Source organism: Pelodiscus sinensis, chromosome 3 (genome assembly GCF_052426305.1).
Source record: "Pelodiscus sinensis isolate ZL-2025 chromosome 3, ASM5242630v1, whole genome shotgun sequence".
NCBI lineage: Eukaryota > Metazoa > Chordata > Testudines > Trionychidae > Pelodiscus > Pelodiscus sinensis.
Window position 1 is genome coordinate 7064455 of NC_143054.1, and position 24100 is coordinate 7088554.

Here is a 24100-nt window from a genome sequence, read left to right on the forward strand (position 1 = left end):
TCCTGAATGTGTTCTACACCCACAGCTGCATTTTGCTCAGCTCTTGCTTCCATCCCTGCCTATCATCAGCCCTTCTAGTCCTCATTCGAGCTTTGTTCTAGGCTTGAATCCAATCCAGTTCAGTCTAGTTTTTGCCTCCCTGTGCTGCTCCTGCCTCCAATTCTGACTTCAGCTTGATTTAGGGGTGGGCAAATTCTGGCCTGCGAGCTGGATCTGGTCTGCAGCGTTAGTCCCTGGTGGGCCCCCTCCCCTATATTTACCAGTACCCCCACAGGTATCGAGTGATTACAGCTCTCGTTTTCTGTGGATAGCTGTTCATAGCCAGTGGTAGCAGTGGGAAGCAGTGTCACCGGTTTTTTTTATTGCCCACCCCTGGCTTGGTTCCTCAACCTTGACCCCAGCTTCACCCTCAGCCAATACCTTACCCCTGGATCTACGCTCGCCAATACTCTGAACTTCCACTGCCACCACGAGACAAGGTTCTGCTACGTGTTCTAGGCAGACTGCCCATGCCCGGCAGTTTATGGTTTAAGCAGCCCAGCAAGTCCAGATGCAGTGAGAGTGTGGGCTTAACATACAAATCCCTTCTGAAAACCACAGTGGGAGCCCAGCTCATTCGCATGGACTTACACTGGGACTCCCACAATCTTCTAACATTTTAAGAATGACATTTTCAGGACTATCCTGGATATGTTTGTGCTCAGCGGTCTAGATGACATTTACTCTTCTCTGAAAAGCTCTAAATCCGTTCTGGCAGTGACAGATTGCCACCTCAGACTTCAACTAAAAACCTGATGGAAAGGATGATGAGTCTTTCAAGAGGCCAAAATTGATACCACAAATATTGCATCAAGTTTTGACACCATTTTCAGTTTTCAGATTTGGGGGAAGGCCAACAAATCACACCATCACCAGGAAAAGGCAGACAAAGAATTCCCTAACAAGGAAAAGAGACAGACCTTTCACCAGAACTTATGTGGAGAGCAAGAAGAGGGGAGTACTAGAAGTGGGATGACATTTAATAGTGCAAAGTCAAGCTTATGCATTTAGGGACCAACCACAAGATTTTTTTGCTATAAGCTGGGGATTTACCAGTTCAAAGTGACAGAATAGGAGAAAGAACTGGGTGTACTGGCTGATCACAGGAAGACTATGAGCCTTCAGTGTGATGCAGCCATGAAAAGGCTAATGTTGTCCTAAGATGCATCAGATGAGGTATTTCCTGTAGAGCCACAGAAGTGTTTATACCATTATAAAAAGGCACTGGTGAGACCTCCTCTGGAATACTGTGTGCAGTTCTGGCCCCCATGTTTCAGAAAGATGCATTCAAGCTGGAACAGTGCAGAAAAGGGCTACTTGTGATCTGAGGAATGGAGAAACCACCTTGTGAGGGAAACTCAAAGAGCTTGGCTTATTCAGCCTACTAAAAAGGGGGTTCAGAGGGCTGGATTGCTCTCTGTCAGTAGATCAGCTGGAAAAATATCAGAGGGAGAGGATTTAAGTGCCAATCTGGACATAACAAATGGATATAAACTGCCGATCAATAAGTTTAGGATTGAAATTAATTGAAAGCTTCTACACATCAGAGGAGTGAACTTCTGGAACAGCCTGGCCTGTTGGCAAATGCCAGTAGCAAAAAGTCTCCAATAAACAGAGATGGGACACTTGATGGGTAGGGTTCTGAGTTACTACAGAGATTTTTCCCCCCAAGTATCTCTCTGACAAGTCTTCCCCAGATGCTCAGAGTCTAACAGATCGCCATATTTGGCATCAGGAAGAATCCTCCTCCTCCTCCCCCTCCCCTGGTCACACTGGCAGAGAACCTGGGTTTTTTTTTTTTTGCCTTCCTCTGCAGAATGGGCCACAGGCTACTCACTAGTTTACGTTTAATGTAAATGGTGAATTCTCCATAACTTGAAGTCTTTAAATCAAGGGTGAGGAACCTTTTTGGATTGGGGACCACTGTCCTCCAAAGAAATCATTTGGGGGCCAAAAAAGGACTGACATGATTCCTGACCGAGAAGGAGAAAAAAGACACTCCCCCCGCACGCCAGCCCCAGAATCAGCGCTGGGTGTGGGTAGTAGATCTTGTGGGCTCTGGGACAGGGACAGAAATGAGGGATTCCGTGTGTGGGAGGTGGATACTGCGAAGTGGGCTGGAGTGGATGATCTGGAGCAGGAGCCGGTTGGGGGTGCAGAATCCGGGAAATGGGGGAGGGGGTGCTTAGCAGCACAGCTCCCTGGGAACAAATGGTTCCATTCCCCTGCTGCTCCCATTGGATGCAATTCTGGAGAATTGGAACAGTGGGGAAAAGCCCCCAGGTGAGCACTTCCCTACACTGCTGTTTCCCCAGCCTGGGCGAGTGGGGGAGCAGCAGCATTTCCTCTCCCCGCCTGATAAGAGCCCACAGGCGGGAGCCAGCCCCAGCTTGCTTGACTCTGGCCTGCAAGGCTTGGGGCTCCCCCTTCCACACAGCAGGGAGCCGGTGTTGGCTCTCCCGCCACATCAGGGTAGGGGGAGGGGAAGAGCTGCAGGGATGAAATGCCAGAACGGCCTTGCTTATGCTGGGTAGGGGGAATCCTGAGTCTTGTGGGCTGGATCCAGCCCACAGGTTATAGGTTCCCCACACCCTGCTTTAAATAATGATTTAAGGAATTCAGTAAGTCAGTCAGGGGTTAGAGCCTATTTGAGGAATGGATGGGTGAGGTACTATGGCTTGCAGTGTGCAGGCAAGTCATGCGAGATGATCACAATGTTTCCTTCTGACCTTAAAGTCTATGAATTCGATTTTCAAATAATGGAGAAACGAAGAACAAATTGACAGGCCAAATGATCTGGATTCTACAGTGGAGGAAAAAGGACCTTTTTTTGTGTGTCCAGATAAGCCAGTGCATACACCTTCAAAAATTCTCTGCCAGAAATCTGTCAGCCTGCATGAATGACTGCCTTCAGCCTGTATCTTCTTATAAATATTTCTGAAAGTTTGTTTATTTGTCCCGAAAGATCACTGAAACAGTACGAGTTAGAAACACCAAGTTTGGCACAGATCCTACTGATTTCATAAGTTAAATCACTTGGATTGATTATCTCTCTAAATTGGTTTCCCCGGTTCTCCCCAAAGCCCCAATTGGGCCCACTGATAATTCTGAAAGATCTCCAAAATAGTAAGAGCTAGAAACACAAAATTTGAAATGGATACTGATTTCCTAACTTAAATAACTGGTTTGGTTATATCTCAAAATTGGTTTCCTCGGAGCCCCAATTGGGCCCACTGATAATTAGCTTTTAGTAGCGCCTGATCATAGGCATTTGTTGGACAGGCTGCAGTGGGGCAGAGAATCAGCAACCTCCCTGTGACTGGCATCGCTGCCCCGCACTTGGAACGACTCCGGACTGCGCTGCGGGGAACAAGCGGTGGAGCCGGGACCGACCGCCACACCAGCGTGTACAGCCGGCAGGCACATGGGGGCCGGGAAAGAGAAGCTGCCGGAGACCCCAGAGCGTGATATCACCCAGCATGTCGCAAGGATGACGTGACCAGGTGCGCTAGGAACACGAAGATGGGGCGATGTCAGACGATGACGACACGGCTGGGGATATAAAAGGTGGGATACCACCGGAGCAGGGAAGGAGAGCAGAGGGTGGGGAAGGGAGAAGAGAGACAGGGAACCCGGTGAGACCAACGGGTGGGGGAGAGGCGAGTGGTGAGTCTGGCTCCCCGCCAAGGAGGAACTAATTGCCGGGGGGGGGGGAGGGAAGGAAGGAAGAAGTGACCCAGGGATGGGCCGCGAAACCCAAGAGCGAATTCGTTTAGGGCTTTTGCCCTAAATTCCCTGCCTTAGAGCCCTGGGTCGGGGCTCAGAGTGAGGGTGGGCCCAAGCCTCCTTTTCCCCACCCCGGGCATTATTCCCACATTCCCCTCCGAAACGCAGGCGGGGGGGGGGGGAGGGGAGGGGAGGGGAAGGGAGGGGAACGGTCCCACTGCTTAATAGGCCCCGGAGACCCGCCTAGAATGGACCTCTGGGGCGTGACTTAAGAGTTACGACGTTTTTCGTTTCTTTTCGTGTAAAGAAAAGACCTTGGGACCAGGCGCCTGATGGACTGAGGTGGGGCTGGCCCGGACAGACTCACAGGAACTTGTCACACTCCCCTATACTAGGGCACCAGCAGGTCTCCAGGGGAGACCCAAATGTGGCTGATGCTGGTTGGGGTCTAGCCTTGCTAATTGTGGCTGGGAGAAGCCCCCAGCTATCACAGCCTCTAAACATCTTCACGCAGCTGGGCTCTGACTGAACCCCTTCTGGAAATTAAAGTTGCTTCCCTCCCCCCACGCCCAAATGAGCCATCCCACCACTCGCCCTCCTTTGGGCTGTGTGCATTCTCCTGGCAGGGCTGTGTGCGTTATCAGCAAGTGCCACGGGCATTATGCACTTTGCAGGATTCAGCACACAGTACAAAGTGGAGGTGGGTAGGATGACAAAGTTTTGAGCACCGTGGAGCCTGAGGCGGCCACCATACACCCAGAACAGTCTATTCTCATTAGAACAGGTATGTTCAGGTGCTGCATGTTCTGATCATCTACATATCACTAACTGCACCTGGTCGGAAGGTGTTTCACTTTGTCTGATCAATGCAACTGCTCCAGCTGCCGCTAGGAAGTCCATTCAGGTTGCCCCATGGAGCGTGCACTGAAGGCACTCAGAGAGTGGCTACTTGGGGAGCAGTGATTTGCTGCTGCTGCAGAGCTCAGGAGACATCCCCTCCATTTCTCAGGGCTTCTGGCAAGGAGGCTGCAGGCATTGGTTTGCATAGAGTCTTTAAGGGAAGATGGGCCTTCCTGATTTGTGGGGATTGAGAAAAGAGACCCCATGGAATTTGTCATTTTGTAAGCACATCACTAGCTATGTTAATTTCTTAAAGTAATACATCACAGAAAAGTATTTCCAATAAAATATGCTATGTTAATGTAATAGACGTAGTTCGTTCATCACACTCTTTACTACAGTGGTCATCAACCAGTACATCAAGATCCACTGGTAGATCTTGGAGCCTCTGACAGGGGATGCTGACTGGTTTGGCTGGGAGGCTATCAAGTGCCAGCATTTCTGCTGCCCCTTCCCCCCACTGCCCTACTGCTCCTGCCCAGAACCTCAGAGATGCCCCCTGGGAGTTTCCTGTTTGTTGTACAGGGTGGGGGAGACAAAGGCAGGCACTTATGTCACTCTGACCCCCTCTCCTGTACCCAATCTTCAAAGAGTAAAGAGGGCAGGGCCTCAGAGAAGGGGCGGGGCAGGGGTATTTGGGGTTGAAGTAGATCCTGGACTGACACAAATTCAAAAAGTGATCTTGTGCTTAAAAAAGTTGGGAGACCCCTGCTTTACTATATTGTCCCCGGGTGACACTGGGTATTTCTGCTAGTTCTTAATATAGTGCAAGACGTCTGCATGCTGAGGTGATATGAGGACATGTAAATGAAGGGGATAATCCTAAGAGTGACTAGGGCTTGGTATACACTCCCACTTGTATAACTTTCACACACAGATTAAAGTGACTGGAATGATGCAAGTTACACCTGCCTAAGCACCAGTGTTGTGGACAGCACAATGTGAGCAGGAGATCTTTTGTGGAGGACAATTTATTATGGTGACAGTTTTCTTCTGTTAGCACTGAGTCTGGGGAAGACTAGAGATGTGAATGATTAACTGCCTGCCCCATTTAATCGGTTAACTGGATAATCAATGTTTACCTCATTAACTGATTAACCAGGATTTTACATCCCTAGTATAGACTAGCCCTTAGAAGTGCAAAATGGAGCAAGGATAACCAATATGATTGGAGCTATAAGTGAGCTATCTGGGCAATTAGTTTGAATGAACTGCTTTCCTTAAAATCTGAAGTCGATAAAAGAAATGATTTTACTCACCACTATGAAGTGGTGCAATATCTTGTGTGTTGGCATCATTTTCATTAACTTAGTTGAGGAATATGAAAGAAGACTATTTTGACATTCAAACTTGCTAAACGACCTTTGAGTAAACTAAGCTCTGGGAAGATTTAGATGGTGACTTTCCTTTGTTAAATTAAGCATTCTATGAGAATAGGATAATAGCATTTAACAAGCATTTAACAAATCTGTTCCTTAGGACAGATTTAAGCAAATCTATTATCTTTACTATGAGGCGTTCTAAATAATAACTTGGTTTTGAAAGGGAAAAAAAAAAATCTAGATTCTTTTAAATGACTGACATAAACCTAGGGCACTGAACGTTTTAGAAATCAACCTGACCACATTTCTTAAAGCTTCTTTTCTGTAGTCAATTCCCTCTCCCTCATTCTTTCAATAGCTATGGTAACAAAGACAGTAAAACAACTGAGACACTTTATGTTGAAAAAAATATTTGCAACTCCTGAGATTTATGGAACACTCTACAAATGTTGCATATTTCTTCAAAGAAACAACGTGAAAACACCACTCCAACTTATTCTGCATCCCACAATGCAGAGGATTTAACAAACAATTACTTTTCACTGGTTTCAGCAAGATGTTTACAATCCTCCCATTTTCTTCTCTTTGGTCTGCAAGTGTAATTGTTCTAAAGCACTTGTGCATGAAAATGAAGTATGTGTCAACTGAGGTTACACTTCACTGCATCCACGGGAAGAGAAAGTCTGTTACAAAACTATCTTAGGTTTTGTCTACACTATGCAGCTTTTTGCAACATGGCCATGTTGCTAAAAGTCAGGCAGTGCCACTGTTTGTTGATTCTTTTGCTGACAAAAATTTCCACTCCCAATAAGTGGCATTCACGTTGTTGTCAGCAGGAGTGCAGTCTTTCAACGCGATGGTCACACCGTCACTTGCCACAGCAAAGTTTTTATCTTTTGGGAGGTAGAGTGAAAGTAGCATCTCTAAAAGATAAAAGTTTTGTTGTTCAATTGCCAGTGCAGACATACTCTCAGTAAGATTCCACTATAGCATTACCAGTTAAAAACTGCATTTAAATTCAAACTTCCATCTAAAAGTTAAAAAAAAAAAAAATCAAGGTAAAACACATTATGTACTATAACTGTGTTTGTTTTATAGATCTGTATTCTCCAAGGAGTAATACACTTTTACCTGCTAATTTTCTATGAAGAAAAACATACTTGCAAAATTAGACATTGCCCTTAAACTTAAGCAAATCTCCCATTAGCATGAATGCTGTGTGGGCTGTGTCATATACAATTCTAATGGTTACATCAGATAATGGATTCAGGACTCCCTGGTGCCATTTCTGGTGCTGGCCCCCAGTTACTCTACTCTGTCGCCTACTCATCAGATTCCCTCTTGAAGAGGAGTCCCCATTGTGGAAGGGTCTGTACAGGAATGTCTGCGTACCTTCGGTCTGTCAATTTTCCTCAGAGGGGTAGCAGTGTTAGTCTGTATCTTTAAAAAGTAGTACAGGTTGTACCTCCCTTAACCAGGACTCTGTGGTCCAGCAAGACCACGAATGTTCCTGGACCACAGAGCCCAAGAATAGGGAGGTCAGGCTGTGGAGCAAGAGCAGCAGGGGAATCGGCAACTCAACCAGGAGCCCAGCATGGGAGGGGGCAGAGAAGCAGCAGAGAGTTCTGGCCACTGCAGCTTGACAGTAGCAAGGGACCAGAAGCTGCAAAGCTCCAGCACTAGCCACGGAGCTTGGGGACTGGCAGTGGCAGCTGCAAAGCTCTGGCCCCAGTTGTGGAGCTCGAGAACCAGCAGCAGTAGAGCTCCAGCACCAGCTGGGGAGCCTGCGGGTAGTGGTGGTAGTTGTGGAGTTTCAGCCCTGGCAGCAGCCATGCAGCTCAGACTGGGCAGCCACAGCTGGGTAGGTGCCCTAGCTGGAGGCAGCAGGGCAGCACAGGCCATGTTGGGAAGGACCTCTCCTACTCCAGCAAATCCCCTTGTCAGGTCCCAAGGGTGCCGGCCAAGGGAGGTACAACCTGTAGTCCTGTGGCACCTTAGAGACTAACAAATATGTTAGATCATGAACTTTCCTGGGTAAACCCCACTTTATCAGATGAGCTGGAGTGGTTAATGAAGCTAATTAAGTAGGCTGGATGTGTTCCATTCATAGCTATCAATGTGAAAATGAGAATATCGAAGGTTGAGGAAAATTCTCTCGGTTGGTTCATTAAATTCTGATGTAGTTCCACCAAACCCAAATGCTTAAAAAATCATAAACCAGGGTCACCAAATATGATGAGATTGTCTTTAAAATCATGAGTTCATGTAAAAATAGTAGATTTGTTATTTATTTGCCTTCTCATTTTTCAGCCTTTAAACTACACAGAGACCACATTTTGAAGCTGAGATCACATTCTGAAGCGGTCTCCATAGCTAGAAACCTACTTTTTCTGTAAAACTGAAGGCTAAAATCATCTCATCCACTTGAGTTCAGGCTTCAAGGAAAACAATCATGAAACTGTAAGTGGGAAATTAAGCACTATTCACTCTGACACAGTCCCTGCCAAAATAGCACTTAGGTGCCTTAAAAAAAATGCTTTCACAAATATCTTTTAAAACAAAATGCATAAAGCCATGCATTAGCTATTGATGAGCTAAAACTGTAGTGAGGGAGCATGGCCTCCTCCGTGGAGGGCAGGCAGACAGCTGCAATCCCTCTGTGGGAAGCAGAGGGGCAGGTCAGGAACCAGAAATATAAAAGGCAGGTCCCCCAGCTCATTTGGAAGAGAGCTGCAAGAGAAGGAGGTCTCCCACCTGCTGACTGAGCTCGGATCTGATTGGAGGCCTCTAGAGCGGATCTGACTGGAAGCCCCCCCCAGAGATTTGGGGGCTGCCAGAGCTGCCAGGCAGCAGACACTCAGAGGAGTCACTAGTCATTTACCCTGACCCAACTCTGGAGCCCAGGTACTGCCTCAATGGGAGTGTAGGAAGTATGGAAGTAAAACCATTAACTGTGCAACCCAGAGGTCGGCAACCTTTCTGAAGTGGCATGCCAAGATTTAACCCTCCTGTCCTGGGCCATGTCACTCTCCTGCGGGGGAAGGGGGAGCACACGCTTGGGCACCCCTCTTGGTCTCCTGCCCTGGGCTCCACTCCAACTTCTCCTGTGGTGAGGGGAGGAGCAGCATGTGTGCACTTCACCACAAGCTGGATCTGGCATGGAGCCTCAGGGCTTCCTAAGCAAGCCTGAGCTGCCAGACTTTGGCCTTCAGTGCACATGCATGCCTTCTTCCCCACCCCCACGCCGTGATTAGCTCCCGTCCAGGGGGCTGTGATGGAGCCAGAAATGAGCCATGAAGTTGCCGCCCCAGATGGAGATAGGGACGGGCCAAACTGCCACAAAGGGTGGCTCAGCTGACGCACATCATTTCCGCTTCCGCAAGTGAAGACAATGCATACATAAAGCAACGTCACGTATCCTGTGGTGGCAGTGCACAAACGTGCCTGGCCTCTTCCTCCTCCACCCCCGAGCTCAGTCTCATATCTGTGGGGCACGCACAATGAATGGACTCCCCCTCGCTGCCTTTCTCCCCCCCCCCCCCCCGCAGGAAGTTGGAACTGGCACCAATCTTGCAGGGGGCACAATGACAGATCTCCAGCACGGACTCCCTGTTGCGGGTAGGGGGGAGCCCGTTCATTGCGCATGCCACTGAAAATCATCTTGTGTGTCATGTGCCAGAGGTTGTTGACCCCTGGGGTAACTGATCGAAACAGGGTTAATGAGTTACACTAACTTCCCTAGATTATAGACAGCTAAATATGGGATTTTTTAAAAATTGCATTAATACACTGCAAATACAAAACTTCTGAAATTTAGGTGAATAAAAACACTGATATATCCTTAAGTAGAAAAACATCTGTAGTTCCAGCTACATTAACATAGAATCACACTAATTATCACTAAAGTAGTGCTATTTCTCTGATACAGTACTACAGAACAAGGCAAATTATCCAGTCTATGGAATTCCTGAATAGAATTTTTTATTCTTCTAACCATAACAGTCTTGTATATGGATTAGCCTGACCTAGGTCCAATCACAAAAAGAAAATGGAAAATATATTAGACTTTATTGGAACTAATCAATTGATGGTGAAGATCAAGAAAACAACGGGTCAAGAATTCTTGGTTCAGAATGATCCTGCCCAGATTTTGAAGGGTGGGAAGGAAGTACCAAGGTCTAGATAGCAAAAAGTTTTAAAATGAAAGAAAGAACGAACCTTCTTGAGAAACATTGGAATCCATTAATCTGAACACTATTTCATTTTGATGACTAACCTACATGGGGCCTTTTCCTGACATAACACTGATTTTAACTCTAATGCAACTCCCTTGTCTTCACTCAATTTCCACTAGTTTAAATGAAATCCAAATCAAGTCCAGAGAATGAAAAGATCGGCAGAAGAATCAGATAATTGGCAGCCTAATGAGAATAATTAGGATGATTAAACCTGGGCCAGTCTCACTCTGAATGGCAACCAATCTGTTGTGATCACTAGCTCCCACATGCTTCTAAGCCCTCTCAGTTTCAGTAGAGTGTAATCACAGTCTCTAGTTGTGGGACTCTAGTATGCATTCAGAGAGTCCTTTTCTGTACCACTCCTTGGGATGCAAGACTGCACAGCTTAGCCATGCTAGTACCTGATACTGGTGTCTCAGACTTTCCAAGCTTGCCAATTGCTTACACATCACCCTCAAAGGCCCACTTAGGTGTGTGGCTCTGGCTTCTAATTCATCCCTTCAGGGACAATGTAACAAGAGAGCAAGATACCGAGGCTTAACAAAGGACTTAACCACAGTTACTTTCCTCTTCAGAGATCAGTCGCTCTCTCGTGCTTCTAAGTCCTGAGATGTGCCTACCATGTCTGATCTCATTCCTTGGAGTCTGAGGTTGTGAGCTTTTCTGGCTAGGGCAGTGTCCCTCCGGTCTTCTCTCTGAGAAAGTATCTTCTTTAAAAATAGTTTCTTCTCTCTTCTGCCATATGCCCAGGCTGAAAAACTGGTGCCCGGTACAGTGAAATGCATTGTTCCATGAGGCTGGGCTGACCATTGAAAGAAAAGTCAAGCTGATGGCACCAGATTTCTGAGGGTTGGTTTGTCAGTCCCTCAGTTAGGTGTCAAGCACCTTTCCTCAGCTGGGTAGTAGGTTGATGTATATTTTATAACACTAACCGTGCCCCAAGACAAGGTTAAATGTGTTCAGCACATAACAGAGAATAGAGTTCCCAATAAAAAAATGGAGGTTACTATATGAAACAGAGCTCTATTTGACCCCAAGATAGTCCACTCTGTTACATCTCTATGGATCAGGCATATCCATAAGTACTCTAGTGAAGTTCTCACTAGAGCGTATATCATATCATGTTTGCATTATCCTTAACAATAATCACTTCCATGTCAATCTTGGAGTGCCAGATGCTATTTTGACAATTTGGCATTACACCCTTTCATGTGACGCAACTATGTGAGAAGTGAATGGTCTGTATGTACCATGAAATGTAGATGTAGTGAATGGTCCCAACATACCATGAGATTCTTTGTCTGAACCTTTTGGTGTAAAAAGAGCCAGGAATAGAGATGTACACTAGTAGCCTTACTTGCATTAAAAATGGAAAATCCCAGCTCTTACGGAGGGGGGGAATGGGAAGGGTTAATATAATTAACTGTAGGTTAAAGCAATTTTAGATTACAATTCATAGGAAAATGTTATCAACTGGAAACAGAATAACTAGAACAAATCAAATTATTGTGACTAGAGCCCTAAATATGAGAGGCCACTAAACCAATTATTTCTGGTAACACATCCATTAATTTTCCCCACCTCACATTAAAAAAAATATATGCTGTACTACAGAGAACCCAAAATTCTGCAACTGTATATTAAAAGGGGAATTGTAAAAGTTGATAGGACTATTTCACTGAAATTCCATCCATTTAAAGTAAACTCCACGAACTTAAAACACATTTTCCAAAAAATATGCTTTAAGAATATTTAAAATATATATCTAAGTAACAATTAGATCAGGGGTGGGAAATAATTGTTGATGGTAGAGGGGCACTCCAATAAATTTGGAAAGTGATCAAGGGCCACTGTCTTCCTGAAACAGTACAACCTGACCTAATGTATTTTTATACTGGCGTCTGGGAAAACAAAAGGAAGAACCAAATAAATCACAAAAGAACGTATTATTGCAAATGCTCACATTCCTCAAGAAAGTTTACTGCTGCTCTCAAAACCAGGCAATGAACCAATTCATTCCAGAGCCTGACCTACACTCTCCAAGAATAAAATATGAAGGTGATCGCATCTCTAACCTCAGGCTTGCCAAGGCCTGGTTAATCCCTCGTGTAGGTCAGAGCACCCTAGGCCTGGCTGCGAAGGCTGTTTATAGAATACTAGAACTGGAATGGACTTCAAGAGGTCAATTCCAATCCCCTGCCCTCATTGCAGGACAAAGCACCATCTAGATCATCCCAGATAGAGGTCTTTCCAATCTGTTCTTAAATATCTCCAGTGATGGGAGATTCTACAACCTCCCTAAGCAATTTATTCCAGTGTTTAACCACCCTGACATTTAAGAAGTTTTTCCTAATGTCAAACCTAAACTTCCCTTGCTGCAATTTAAGCTTATTGCTTCTTGTCCTATCATCAGAGGCCAAAGAGAACTATTTTTCTCCCTCCTCCTTGTAACACTCTTTTAGGTACTTGAAAACCACTATCATATCCCCTCCCAGTCTTCTCTTTTCTAAACTAAACAAGCCCAATTCTTTCAGTCTTCCCTCATGTTCTCTAGACCTTTAATCATTTTTGTTGCTCTTCTCTGAACCTTCTCCAATTTCTCCACATCTTTCTTGAAACGTGGTGCCCAGAACTGGACACAATACTCCTAATTGAGGCCTAATCGGTGCAGAGTAGAGTAGAAGAATGACTTCTTGTGTCTTGCTCACAACACTCCTCTTGCAACAGACCGGACTATTTGAGGTACTGGAATACTCAGCCAGCCACGTCTCCTATGCTATGGGATCTTGCTGGAAGCAAAGACTACGATCAGGTCTGTGAATGCAAGGCTCTTACAACAAGGCAATTTCCCGACAAATTACAGCATTATTGTGGACATCTTATGATAGCACAGTTTATGCAATGGTGTTACAATGCATTAAATGAGCCATTTATATCGGCTTCACCATAAAAATGTGGTGAACTTATGCAAGTTACAAGTTCATTCTGTTAGAATAAAATAATGTAATTCTGTAAAAATCTTGTCAACATTTTAGCACACCACTGTGCCATGGGATCAAGTGCCAATCTCTTAACTGTAACATAGTGTACTCCTAGTTGAACAAACTCCTCAAGTTCTTACTTCAGTATAAAGAATTGAATTAGTATTTCCTGAGTAAGGATTGAGTGAGGACCTCTAGATTTGGTTCAGGAAAAATCTCCCTCTCCTCCAAAAGAAGCCCCTAAAATTCAAACATTTAAAAGATGCTAACAAATGAGATATATGAGACTATCAGAATGTACTAAAAAGCTTAAGATAGCTGCTGGTGAGTATTTGCTACACACTACACAACAGAAACACTAATCCAGGAACCAATCCCTGTAACAAACCCCACTGCCAACTCTGTCCACTTGTCTACGCAAGGAACACTATCATAGGATCTAACCACATCAGACATACCATCAGGGGTTTATTCACCTTTACATCTAGTAATCTAATGTCCATGTACCAGTAATGCCCCTCTGCTATGTACACCGACTAAACCAGACTGCCTTTACGCAAAAGAATAAAAGGAAAGAAAATCAAACATTAAGAATGTTAACATTAACAAACCCAGTAGGAGAGCACTTCAACATCCTTGAACACTCAGTGACAGATCTGAAAGCAAAAAAACTTTCAAAAAAAGATTTCAGCATGAATCTGCAGAGCTGTAATTCATATGCAAACTTGACACTATCAGACTGGGCCGGAATAAAGTGGTTAAATCACTACAAAGTCATTTTCCTTCTTTTGGTAGGAAAAAAAGTCATTTTCCTTCTCATCAACTGTTGGGAGTGAGCCACATTCATCCTGACTGAATGGAGCATATTAGCACTGATCTGACGTGTAATAATGTGTATATATACACATACATACCTGCCAAACTGAAGTTTCCATTTCATGCATATGACAAAGTGGGTTCCAGACCATGAAAGCTTATGCCCAAATAAATGTTAGTCTTATGGTGCCACTGGACTCATTTTCTGCTGAAACAGTCTAACATGGCTAACCCTCTGAAACATTAATCTGTTTCTCAATAGCTTTACCATTCAAGATTAAATCAACTGATTGCTACTTTGCAAATCTGTTTAAATTAGGGGCCTCGCCAATTTAATTGGGGAAGCCTATTTATGTTAAAAAAGTTTCAAGGGTTAGAAGAAAATTCCTTCTAATATTCTACAGGTCCTTCAACCCAATTTACTGTGAACAGAATCATTATTGTTCTTCCATTGACAATATAACAACTCCGGCTGAGCTATTATAATGTTAACGGTTTGCTGGAGATTTGAGTAGCATTTTTACGACATGCTGACATTATTTCACAAAACGGAATTTTGCTCATTAAGATCCTACACATTTCCATCTTTAATACACGTTTTTACTTATTTTTAATTGAATTCTGAGAGTAAGCAATTTCCCATCCAATTTTAGACATTACAAAGACAAAATAGGGTAAGAACAGGTTAAAGAACATTTAGGTAAGTTAGATGTATTTGGTTCAGCAGAGTCTGATGAAATTCACTTAAGGATACTTGAGGAACTAGATGAAACAATCTCAGAAGGGTTAGTAATTATCTTTGAGAATTCATGGATGGGTGAGGACCCAGAGATCTAGAGAAGTAACATAGAACCAATCTTAAAAAAAAAAAAAAAAAAAAAAAGTGAAAAAGGGGACTCGTGGAATTACAGACCAATCAATCTAACTTTGATACCTTGAAAGATACTGGAACAAATTATTAGATAATTAGTTTATAAGCACCTAGAGAATAATAGGATAATAAGGAATAGACAGCATGGATGTGTCAAAAGCAAATCATACAAGACCAATATAGCGTCCTTCTTTGACAGAGTTGCTGACCTAGTGCAGGAGTGAAAAGTGATAGGCGTGATATAGCTTGATTTTTAATAATGGTTTTGACAGAGCCACCTGACATGCTAGGGAAATGTGGTCTAGATGATATTACTATAAAGTTGGTGCACAAAGAGTTAAAGACTGTACTATATAGAGTAGTTATAAATGGTTTACTATCAAACTTGGTGGACTTATCTAGTGGGATTTTAGTGTGTCCTGACTCACTGAGGACTCGAATAGTGGAGCAGACAGCATGCTTATCAAGTCTACAGATAAACTGGAGTGGCCTGCAAGCACTTTGGAGGATAGGATTAGAATTCAAAACAATCTTGACAAATTGGAGAATTGGTCTAAAGTCAACAAGATGATGTTCAATAGACAAGTGCAAAGTACTTCACTTAAAGGGACAAATCAAATGTGCCAGTTTTTTCCCATTTTGTAATTGCAGTGTGGTAGCACTGCTGAAGAGTATCTGGAAATTACATTGGATCACAGATTGAATATGAGTGATACATCTTTAAAAAAGGCCAGTATTCTTGGATGTATTAACAGGAATGTCCTGTGTAAGACACAGGAGGTAACTGCCTCACTCTACACATCAGCACTAGTGAGACCTTAGGTGAAGTGCTGTGTTCAAATTGTGGGTGCCACTTTTAAGGAAAAATGTGGATCAAATGGAGAGTCCAGAGGAGAACAATAGAAAGGATTAAAAGTTTAGAAAACCTGATCTATGAGGAAAGGTTAAAAGAAACTGGGTATGTTAGCCTTAGGAAGAGAGCTGGGCGGGGGGGGGGGGGGGGGAGAACCAGATATAACATCATTTAACATACTTGAAGATGGTTAATGACAACAGATCAATTGTTTTTAATTTCCACCGAAGGTAGGACAAGAGGTAATGGGCTGCAGCAAGGGAGATTAAAAGATGTTCCTACTATCTAACCTTAAACTATAAGAACAGTTAAACACGAGTATATGCTTTCAAGGAAGGTAATGGAATCCCTGTCATTGGAGGGAAAACAACAGTTTAGTCAAACACGTTTAGTCTTGCTATACTTGGTCCTGCTTCTGTGCAGGAGGCTGGACTAGATGACCTCTCAAGGGCCCTTCCAATGCTACATTAATATAATTCTACAGCCATTTTGGAGGATGCCTACATGGATATCTGGAATTTTCTGGATAGATGAGTGTATGCATGCTCTAACAATTGATTCACTACAATGAAGCCTGCAGGCTTTAGATCAGTGGTTCCCAATCGCTGGTCTGTGGACAGGTGCCAGTCCACAAACCACAGTAGCTACCAGAGCTGAAGCCAGATGTGCACAGCATCTCAGCTCCGACAGCTGTGGTAGCTAATTTTGGCTAATGTTCTGAGGCAGCAGCAAGAGGTGGAGGAGCAGGAGGTACCTCCCTACCTCCTCCCATCCAGTTAAGATGGCAGCTCAGCAGGGGCACTGTGCTCCCTCCCCCCTTGCCTCTACCCATGAGGGCACGAGACACATCTGGGGAAGGAGGGAGCATGAAGGAAGAGGGAGCATGTGTGCTGCCAATGGCTGCTCCCGCTGCCTGCGTGACAGTAACAGTCATGCTCCGTAGAGGGGGCAGCCTCTCTCTGGGGATTGCAGGGGGGAAGGTGGGGAGCAAAGGGATGTTGGGTGAGGTCATGGTAGAATCACGGGGCAAGAGGATGTTGGCATGGGCTGTAGGGGTCAGAAGTGAAAGGGTCAAAGGACAAAATGTTACCTGTCCGCCAACAGTTTGCAAATGGATTTGCCAGTCCGTGGTATAAAAAAGGTTGGGAACCACTGCTTTAGAGGACTCATGCCTCCTGATACTGAGGAGAGGGAAGGGGCACAATCTAAAGGGAAGGACACTTAAATGCTCCACACGTCTCCTTTACTCGGAGACTCTCCGTGCCCAGCCCAGTTCTGCCACGCTCTCCCCTGCCACACCAGAGATGAATGCTATCCTTTCCCTGCTGTGGCTCTTCCCCCAGAACATTTGGCCCCTGTCCCTGCTAGGTGAGCATGGGCAGGGAGAAGGAGGAAGCCACTTTTCATGCTGGTTGAAGCTGGCTGCTCAGGATCACTGCTCTGTGCAATAGCAGCTGCCTGACAGAGAGCCTGGATGGGAAAGTGGCTCGCTCAGCCCCTGTCCCTGGTAGCTGGACTTGTGTGTTGGGCAGGAGGCAGCCTACTGCCACCTCCCTCCTCGGGTCTCTCTCAGGCAGTTCCCATGCTGCACAGAGCAGTGACCCAGAGCAGCTGGTGTGAGAAGTAGCCCGTCCTGCCTCCTTTACTCTCCACCTGGGGCTCATCTGCCAGGGAATGGGGCTAAACATGCCAAAGGGCAGGGCAATGTTAGAACAACAGAACCTTCTTCCTTCTCCTTGGCAGGCAAAGCAGAAATCTGGTGGGAGGCAATTAAACCAGCATCCCTCTCCAAGCATCGCCTATTCTGCAAGCATGCGAAGTATAGCAACAAAAAAACCAAGTGAAACAGAACACACCCATTCACTGATATTTCCTGCTATATAAGTGCTCACACAAGGTGAAAGGGAGGAGTAATCACCATAATAAAAATGTAGGCAAAAACAAAGTTACCAGAAATAAATGAACTTCATCAAGCCATACAAGGTATTCCAAACTTTTAAGTGGTATTTTTATAGCACTAAATCATGATCTCTGATGACTCAGCTGGTATTTCAACTACTTTCGATCTGAACACTGCTATGGTAGTCATACTAGTGCAATTACCTAATGGAACTCATGTTATTATATTACCCCCCTCAAATATTATGAAGTATTGCAAAATGCTTCCCATTGAGATGCAAAACAGAGATCATGCTTAGAAACTAACATTGTGAATGCTTTAGAAATTCAACAATTAAAAAAAAAAACACACACACACCTAGGCTTCATTCAATCAACTACTCTCTCAGTGCCTGATTTGCTCTTCTTTCTAAATCTAATTATACCACAACCAAACCAGTGTAGTGGGGAGTCTGGCATCTAGTATTCTCCATATTTGCTTATGTGGTAACTAACACACACAAGTCAAACATGTTTTCTAAAAATTAACCGGATGAACTACAAACTGACTTTCTGAACAGGTTATTTCAGGTAATTTTTACACAGTTGTTTTTGACACTTATACGGGTTTCCTGGAAGTGACCTGGAAAACTGTGGTCTAAAAGCGGCTCTCAACCTTTCCAGGCTACTGTACCTCTTTCAGGAGTCTGATTTGTCTCACATAACCCAAGTTTTACCTAACTTAAAAAAATAGTTGCTTACAAAATCAGATATAAAAATACAAGGAAGTGTCACAGCACACTATTGCTAAAAAATTGCTTACTGTCTCATTTTTATCATGTAATTATAAGTTAACTGGAATATAAATATTGTACTTACTGTTCCATGTATATGTATAGAGCAGTATCAACAAGTCATTGTCCTTATCAAATTTTAGTTTGTACTGATTGTTAGTGCTTTTTATGTAGCCCATTGTCAACTAGACAAATATATAAATGAGTTAACGTACCCCCTGCAAGACCTTGCCTAACCCAAGGGTATGCATACCCCTCGTTGAGACTCACTAAAGCATCATAAAATACGGTTACAGAAGACCACAAAATCATTTAAAAACTGTTATTATGCAGACCAGTGATGCTGATGCACATAATCTCTCTCTTTAGGGCAAAGTTTGAAACAAACATTTAATTCCTCTTTCAAAGAGAATCCCTATGATCCCACTCTTGGAATTGGCATAAAACCGCTCCTTCCTCTGTCCTCTCATGGGTGCCATAAAAAACCCACAAACAAGAAACAAAGAGAAAAGCATTATAAAACCCATTGTCTATCACAAAAAGGTCATAGTTCTCCTAGGTTTTGTCAAAGGTGCATTGTGTATTTGCTGCACCCCCCCAGAATTATCCTGTAATTGGCTTTTTGAAGATTAAGCAAAGGCATTGTTCAAAGAACATAAATAATGTCAAGAACCCTCCCCCCCAGAAGCAGCAGCTGTTGCTGAAAAGCAGAAACAGTTAAATCCCTACAGTATCCTCTCCCTTTTCATCTCTTTGCATTCTTGAATATCCCATATCAATTTCCTCACCTGATAAGGGCACGGGATGTGATATTCTCTGCAACGTTCTTGTATCCATGTTGTCTCCCACACACCTCGGAATGCCTGCTCATAGAAATAGCAGCCAATTACAACCAAGAGTGGAACGAGGTAGAGAACACTGAACACACCAATCCGGATCATGAACTTCACCAGCTTGTCCTGATTCTCTTTCTCTAATGGGATTTCAATGCGAACCCGATTGAGGGAGATAATGCCAGCTAGCAGCAGAGAAACTCCAACCACAACATACAGGCAGAGGGGGGCAAGAACAAAATATCGTAATGCATCCACATCATAGAGGCCAACAAAACACACGCCACTAATATTGTCACCTTCAATTTTATTCATTGCTAAAAGGATGATGGTTAGAGTTCCTGGAATGCCCCATGCACTGGCATGGAAAAGTAATGCTTTCTTCTCAATTGCTTCGCTGCCCCACTTTGGCACAGCTGCCAAGAACCACGTGATGGTAAGAATGACCCACCAAACACTGCCAGCCATGGTAAAGAAATACAGCACCATGAAAAGCATGGTGCAAGCCTTGTTATGAGAGCCCTGTGTCACTGTGGAAGCCTTGTACTGGGAAGGGCTAGATGCATTGCACGCTACTCGGTCCTCAAGCAAAAAGCCAATGAAAAAAATTAACGACACCATCATGTAACAGACAGCATAAAATATAATGGGTCTTTCTGGATAGCGGAATCTTGTGACATCAATCAGAAAAGTTAAAAAAGTAAACAGGGTAGCAGAAAGGCAGACGATGGAAATCACGCCGATGAAATATCGGGCGAAGGAGAGTTCTTCACGTCTAAAGTACATATTTGGACAAGGAGGGGAACAGTCTCGTACCCTCAGGAAAGAATAACCCAGATCAGGGTCTATTTTCAACTCCCGGGGGCACCAAAAGCCATAGTCCCTCTGCACTGCCACTGGGGTTTCTTCTGTTGGCTCGCCAACTAAATTGAGGTCTACGAGACGAGGATAAGGCTCATCACAGTCTGGGAATCTAGAAAAAAAATAAAAGAAAAGAATAATATTTGTATATTCACCTATACTCTAGCTATCCTGCTTTGCATTATGTCTCTAGCTTTATGAAACAACAACAACTGGATGGAAAATGGCAATACGCAAAAATGTAATCCATGGGTCATATGGATATAAATGTGATTCTCCCTCTGTACAGCCTGATTTGGCGGTTAAGTAGATGACTAAACTGTCAGTCTCTAGGGTTGTCAGGTGTCCTGTACTGAACCGGACAGTTCAGTATTTTCGCCTCCTGTCAGGTAAAAAAATTCAGAAAATACCGGACAGCTAAAACAGCCGGTACTTTATGATTTTTTCCTGGCCAGGTGGTGAAAATCCCAGGCTGTCAGGCTCAATAGAGAGGCAGTCTGGCAACCTTAGTGCTTACCAGGTTCTGCAGGGGAGGTGTCCAGCCCGGCACAGGGATGTAAGATGGCAGGCGACCGCTGGCTGCCTGTTAGGGCCAAAAAGCCTCACACGCAGTTTTTAAATGGGCCACGGTGGTTTTTATTTGTTTGTTTATTTTTTGCTTAAGAACTCTTGGGGTTCTTTTTTCCCCCCCTCAACAACCTTTTTTTTTTACTGTTTTTTTTGGGGGGGTGGGGGGGAGAGGTTCAGTATTTTTTCTGAAACCAACCCTAATAGTCTCAATGGTGACTGAAAGCTACTCACACGCTTAGCATGTGCATAATTGCTTTGCTGAGGGAGATTAGCGCAGTAGACAACAAGATGCCAAGTCTCCTGTCATGAACAGTTTACAGAGTTTGTAAAACTGATTGCTTTAATTTGCCATAAAAATATTATAAATGTAATATTTTAATTTTAAAACACTACTGGCAACTATACTTGACCTTCCTTAAAACCAAAATCTTCTCGCTCTAATTTCCAATGTTGCCACATCAATTTTCTTGCAAGTCTTTTAACTCTTGAAATGTGTCACATGATTTCCCCATTCTTACCTTCTCTCATGAAAGTTCCCTTATGCAGGAACCGCCCATTTTTTTCCAATGAGATGGATACCAGACACGACAGATTGTTTGACAATTGTTTCTGCAAGTAGACTGCAGATGCTCTGGAAGCAAGTTTGTCTAATACAGTAAATTTACGATAATCCGGCACCTTTAGGACACGGGGTGCCGGATTATCGGCTATGCCAGACTATCGGAAGGGGGTGCTATGAGGGATCTGGGGTGGGGTGGGGTGGGAGGGGGGAGGCGGCGCTGTGGGACCAACCCGGCAGTACCCCAGCTGCTCTGCCCCAGGTGTCCCCAAGTCAGACGCTGCTGAAACTGACCAGCGGCTGACTCTGGGAAGCCCGGGGCAGAGTAGCTCCAATTGTCTGGCTGCCTGGAGCACTTCTGGGTTCCAGGTGGTGCCGGACTAGCAGGAGTGCCGGATCACTGGATGCCGGACAACTGGAGTTTTACTGTATTATAGTCACCAACAGTATTCCCTGTAAGTTGAGTGCTTGAGTGGCCTAACCAGGGAAGATTCAAATGCTGCCCAACTGATTAGCAGAGTGCCCACAGCTGGCAGCATGTGTTTCCACAGATGGTACACATCTGCATACACTTCTGTGCACATAACATTTATTCTGCACATGGATGGAAAAAATTAGAGGAAACATGGTCACCGACACTCACTGTTTTCAGTAAGACTAAAGCCACTATAGTTAGGGATCTAGAGAGACACTGAGGAGACAAGTATCAGAGGGGTAGCCGTGTTAGTCTGAATCTGCAAAAGCGGTGAGGAGTCCTGTGGCACCTTATAGGCTAACTGAAGTTAGTCTTGAGGAGACAAGGAGGAGGATCAGAAGAAAAGCCAAAGAAAGGGAGCAGGAGAACATGGTAAACAAGAGACTGAGTGGAGATACTGGAATGTGAAGAACCAGGAACAGGAGAATGTGGGCTAGGCCAAGGTAATGCTAACTATTAGTCCGTTGAGCTCCTAATGGAGCATAGGGCCTCTACTGTCATTCTCCATCTCTTTATCCTTAGCAATAGTCTTGATTTGATCCCATGTTAAACCAGTGGAGGGGAAATATTGGCATGCATGGGAAAAAAGGTGAGGAGGTTCATGAGAAAAATGAGGTAGAACACAAGAACATGAAAAGCAGGAGGAACACTGAAGATGTACATGAGGACAAAGAATGGGGGCGGAGGAACAGGGGTATTAAATTGCGAGTAATTGACTAATCAAATAGTTGATGCATTTTGCATTGACTATTCGACTAGTCAATAGGGCATCTCTGCCTTTGAAGTACAGAAACAACCCTAGGGCTGTGGGGAGCCTGGCATCAGATTCCTCATGGCATTTCAAAGCAGCAGCGCCACATGGAGCCCGGGATCAGCTGGGGACTCCCCTGCTGACCCCAGGCTGCACATGGCATTTTAAAGCAGCAACGCCGCATGGAGCCTGGGGTCAGTGGGGGAGTCCCCAGCTGGCTCCGGGCTGTATGTGCTTTTCAAAGCGGCAGCACCACGTGGAGCCCAAGGTCTTGTCCCAGGCTCCATATGGCGCTGCCGCTTTGAAGTACCTCCTCCTCTTTCCTCCTGCTTGCTGCCTCTTTCTGATAGAGGCAGCAAAGGGGGAGAGGGGAAGCAACTAGTCGACAAGTCCTAGTCCTCCTACTGAGGAGAGCAATAAAGGAAGAGGGAAGGCTAAGTGAATAGCAGCTTCCAAACCTGGAGGCTAGGAGAGAGTAAGTGGAGTCCTTTTTTGAGCAGCCAGCAAAGAGATCCAAATTTTATGTGCTTAAAGATGCAATTAAAAAAAAACCTCACAATTTGAAGGTCTGTCTGGTGACTTTTGAATGCTTCAACTGACAACATTGTCAACAGAATTACTGTACTTGTAATAGTAATGGGGAATGGGAAAGTTAGACTAGGCAGGATTTAAGTTTAAAAACTATCTTTTGGGAAAAATCAAGCATGAATTACAAGACAAAATCAAAAATGTTTTACATATATTTGAAACTAGCAACGAATGCTCAATGGGACTCCATGTGGAGACCAATAACACTTTTACATGAACTAAAGGATAGAGGAATTACAGAAAAAAATGTTACATGCTGTAAAAAGTAGTTTGAACAATAGTTGCCATTGGACTTTCAGAGCACTGATGTAACCCACACACCTACTGGGGACTGTGTACCGTCCCATCTAGTGGCTCTGAGACCACTTACAAAGAAAATAATCAGTCTGCTATACAGCCTTAACTGTGAGCCAGTTGGCTTTTAGCTCATGTACTAAGCTCCAGCAATCCCAGGTTTGATTGTGCCTGTCAGTGTTACATGGACACTGAGGGTACGTCTAGACTACATGCCTCTGGCGACAGAGGCATGTAGATTAGGGTACCGGACATGGTAAAATGAAGCGGCGATTTAAATAATCGCCGCTTCATTTAAATTTACATGGCTGCCGTGCTGAGCCGACAAACAGCTGATCAGCTGTTTGTCGGCTCAGCGCGATAGTCTGGACGCTCCCCTGCCGACATCAAAGGTATTTGTCGACCACCCAGGTATGCCTCCTGGGATCAGCTGTTTGTCGGCTCAGCGCGGCAGCCATGTAAATTTAAATGAAGCAGCGATTATTTAAATCGCCGCTTTATTTTACCATGTCCGGTACCCTAATCTACATGCCTCTGTCGCCAGAGGCATGTAGTCTAGACATACCCTGAGCTATCTTCCCTAATGCAGTAAGTAAAAGCAGATGGAATGGGTGGGACTTAATGGATACAGCAGACAGGGAATGATGTCCATATTCTCCGGAAAGGGAGCTGAGAAATAGGATGATTTAGATCTCGTCAGAGTCCAAAATTGAGGTAGTCTTTGTACCAGACCATTGGGGTCCCAAAGTTT

The 24100-nt window shown here is 44.5% G+C and overlaps 1 protein-coding gene across 5 annotated transcripts in view; it reads right to left on the bottom strand.

Annotated features, from left to right (window-relative positions):
* FZD3 (frizzled class receptor 3) overlaps nt 1–24100 on the bottom strand; it is an 88585-nt gene that overhangs the window by 33996 nt on the left and 30489 nt on the right. For 3 of the 5 annotated variants that reach the window (XM_075923271.2, XM_025181488.3, XM_025181490.3), the window contains one exon: nt 19207–20224. The exons of 1 other annotated variant lie outside the window; for it this stretch is intronic. In XM_075923271.2, the coding sequence (XP_075779386.1) occupies nt 19207–20224 (1018 nt within the window). The remainder of the gene's footprint in view (nt 1–19206; nt 20225–24100) is intronic. One more of the 5 variants, XM_075923276.2, reaches the window with a different exon arrangement.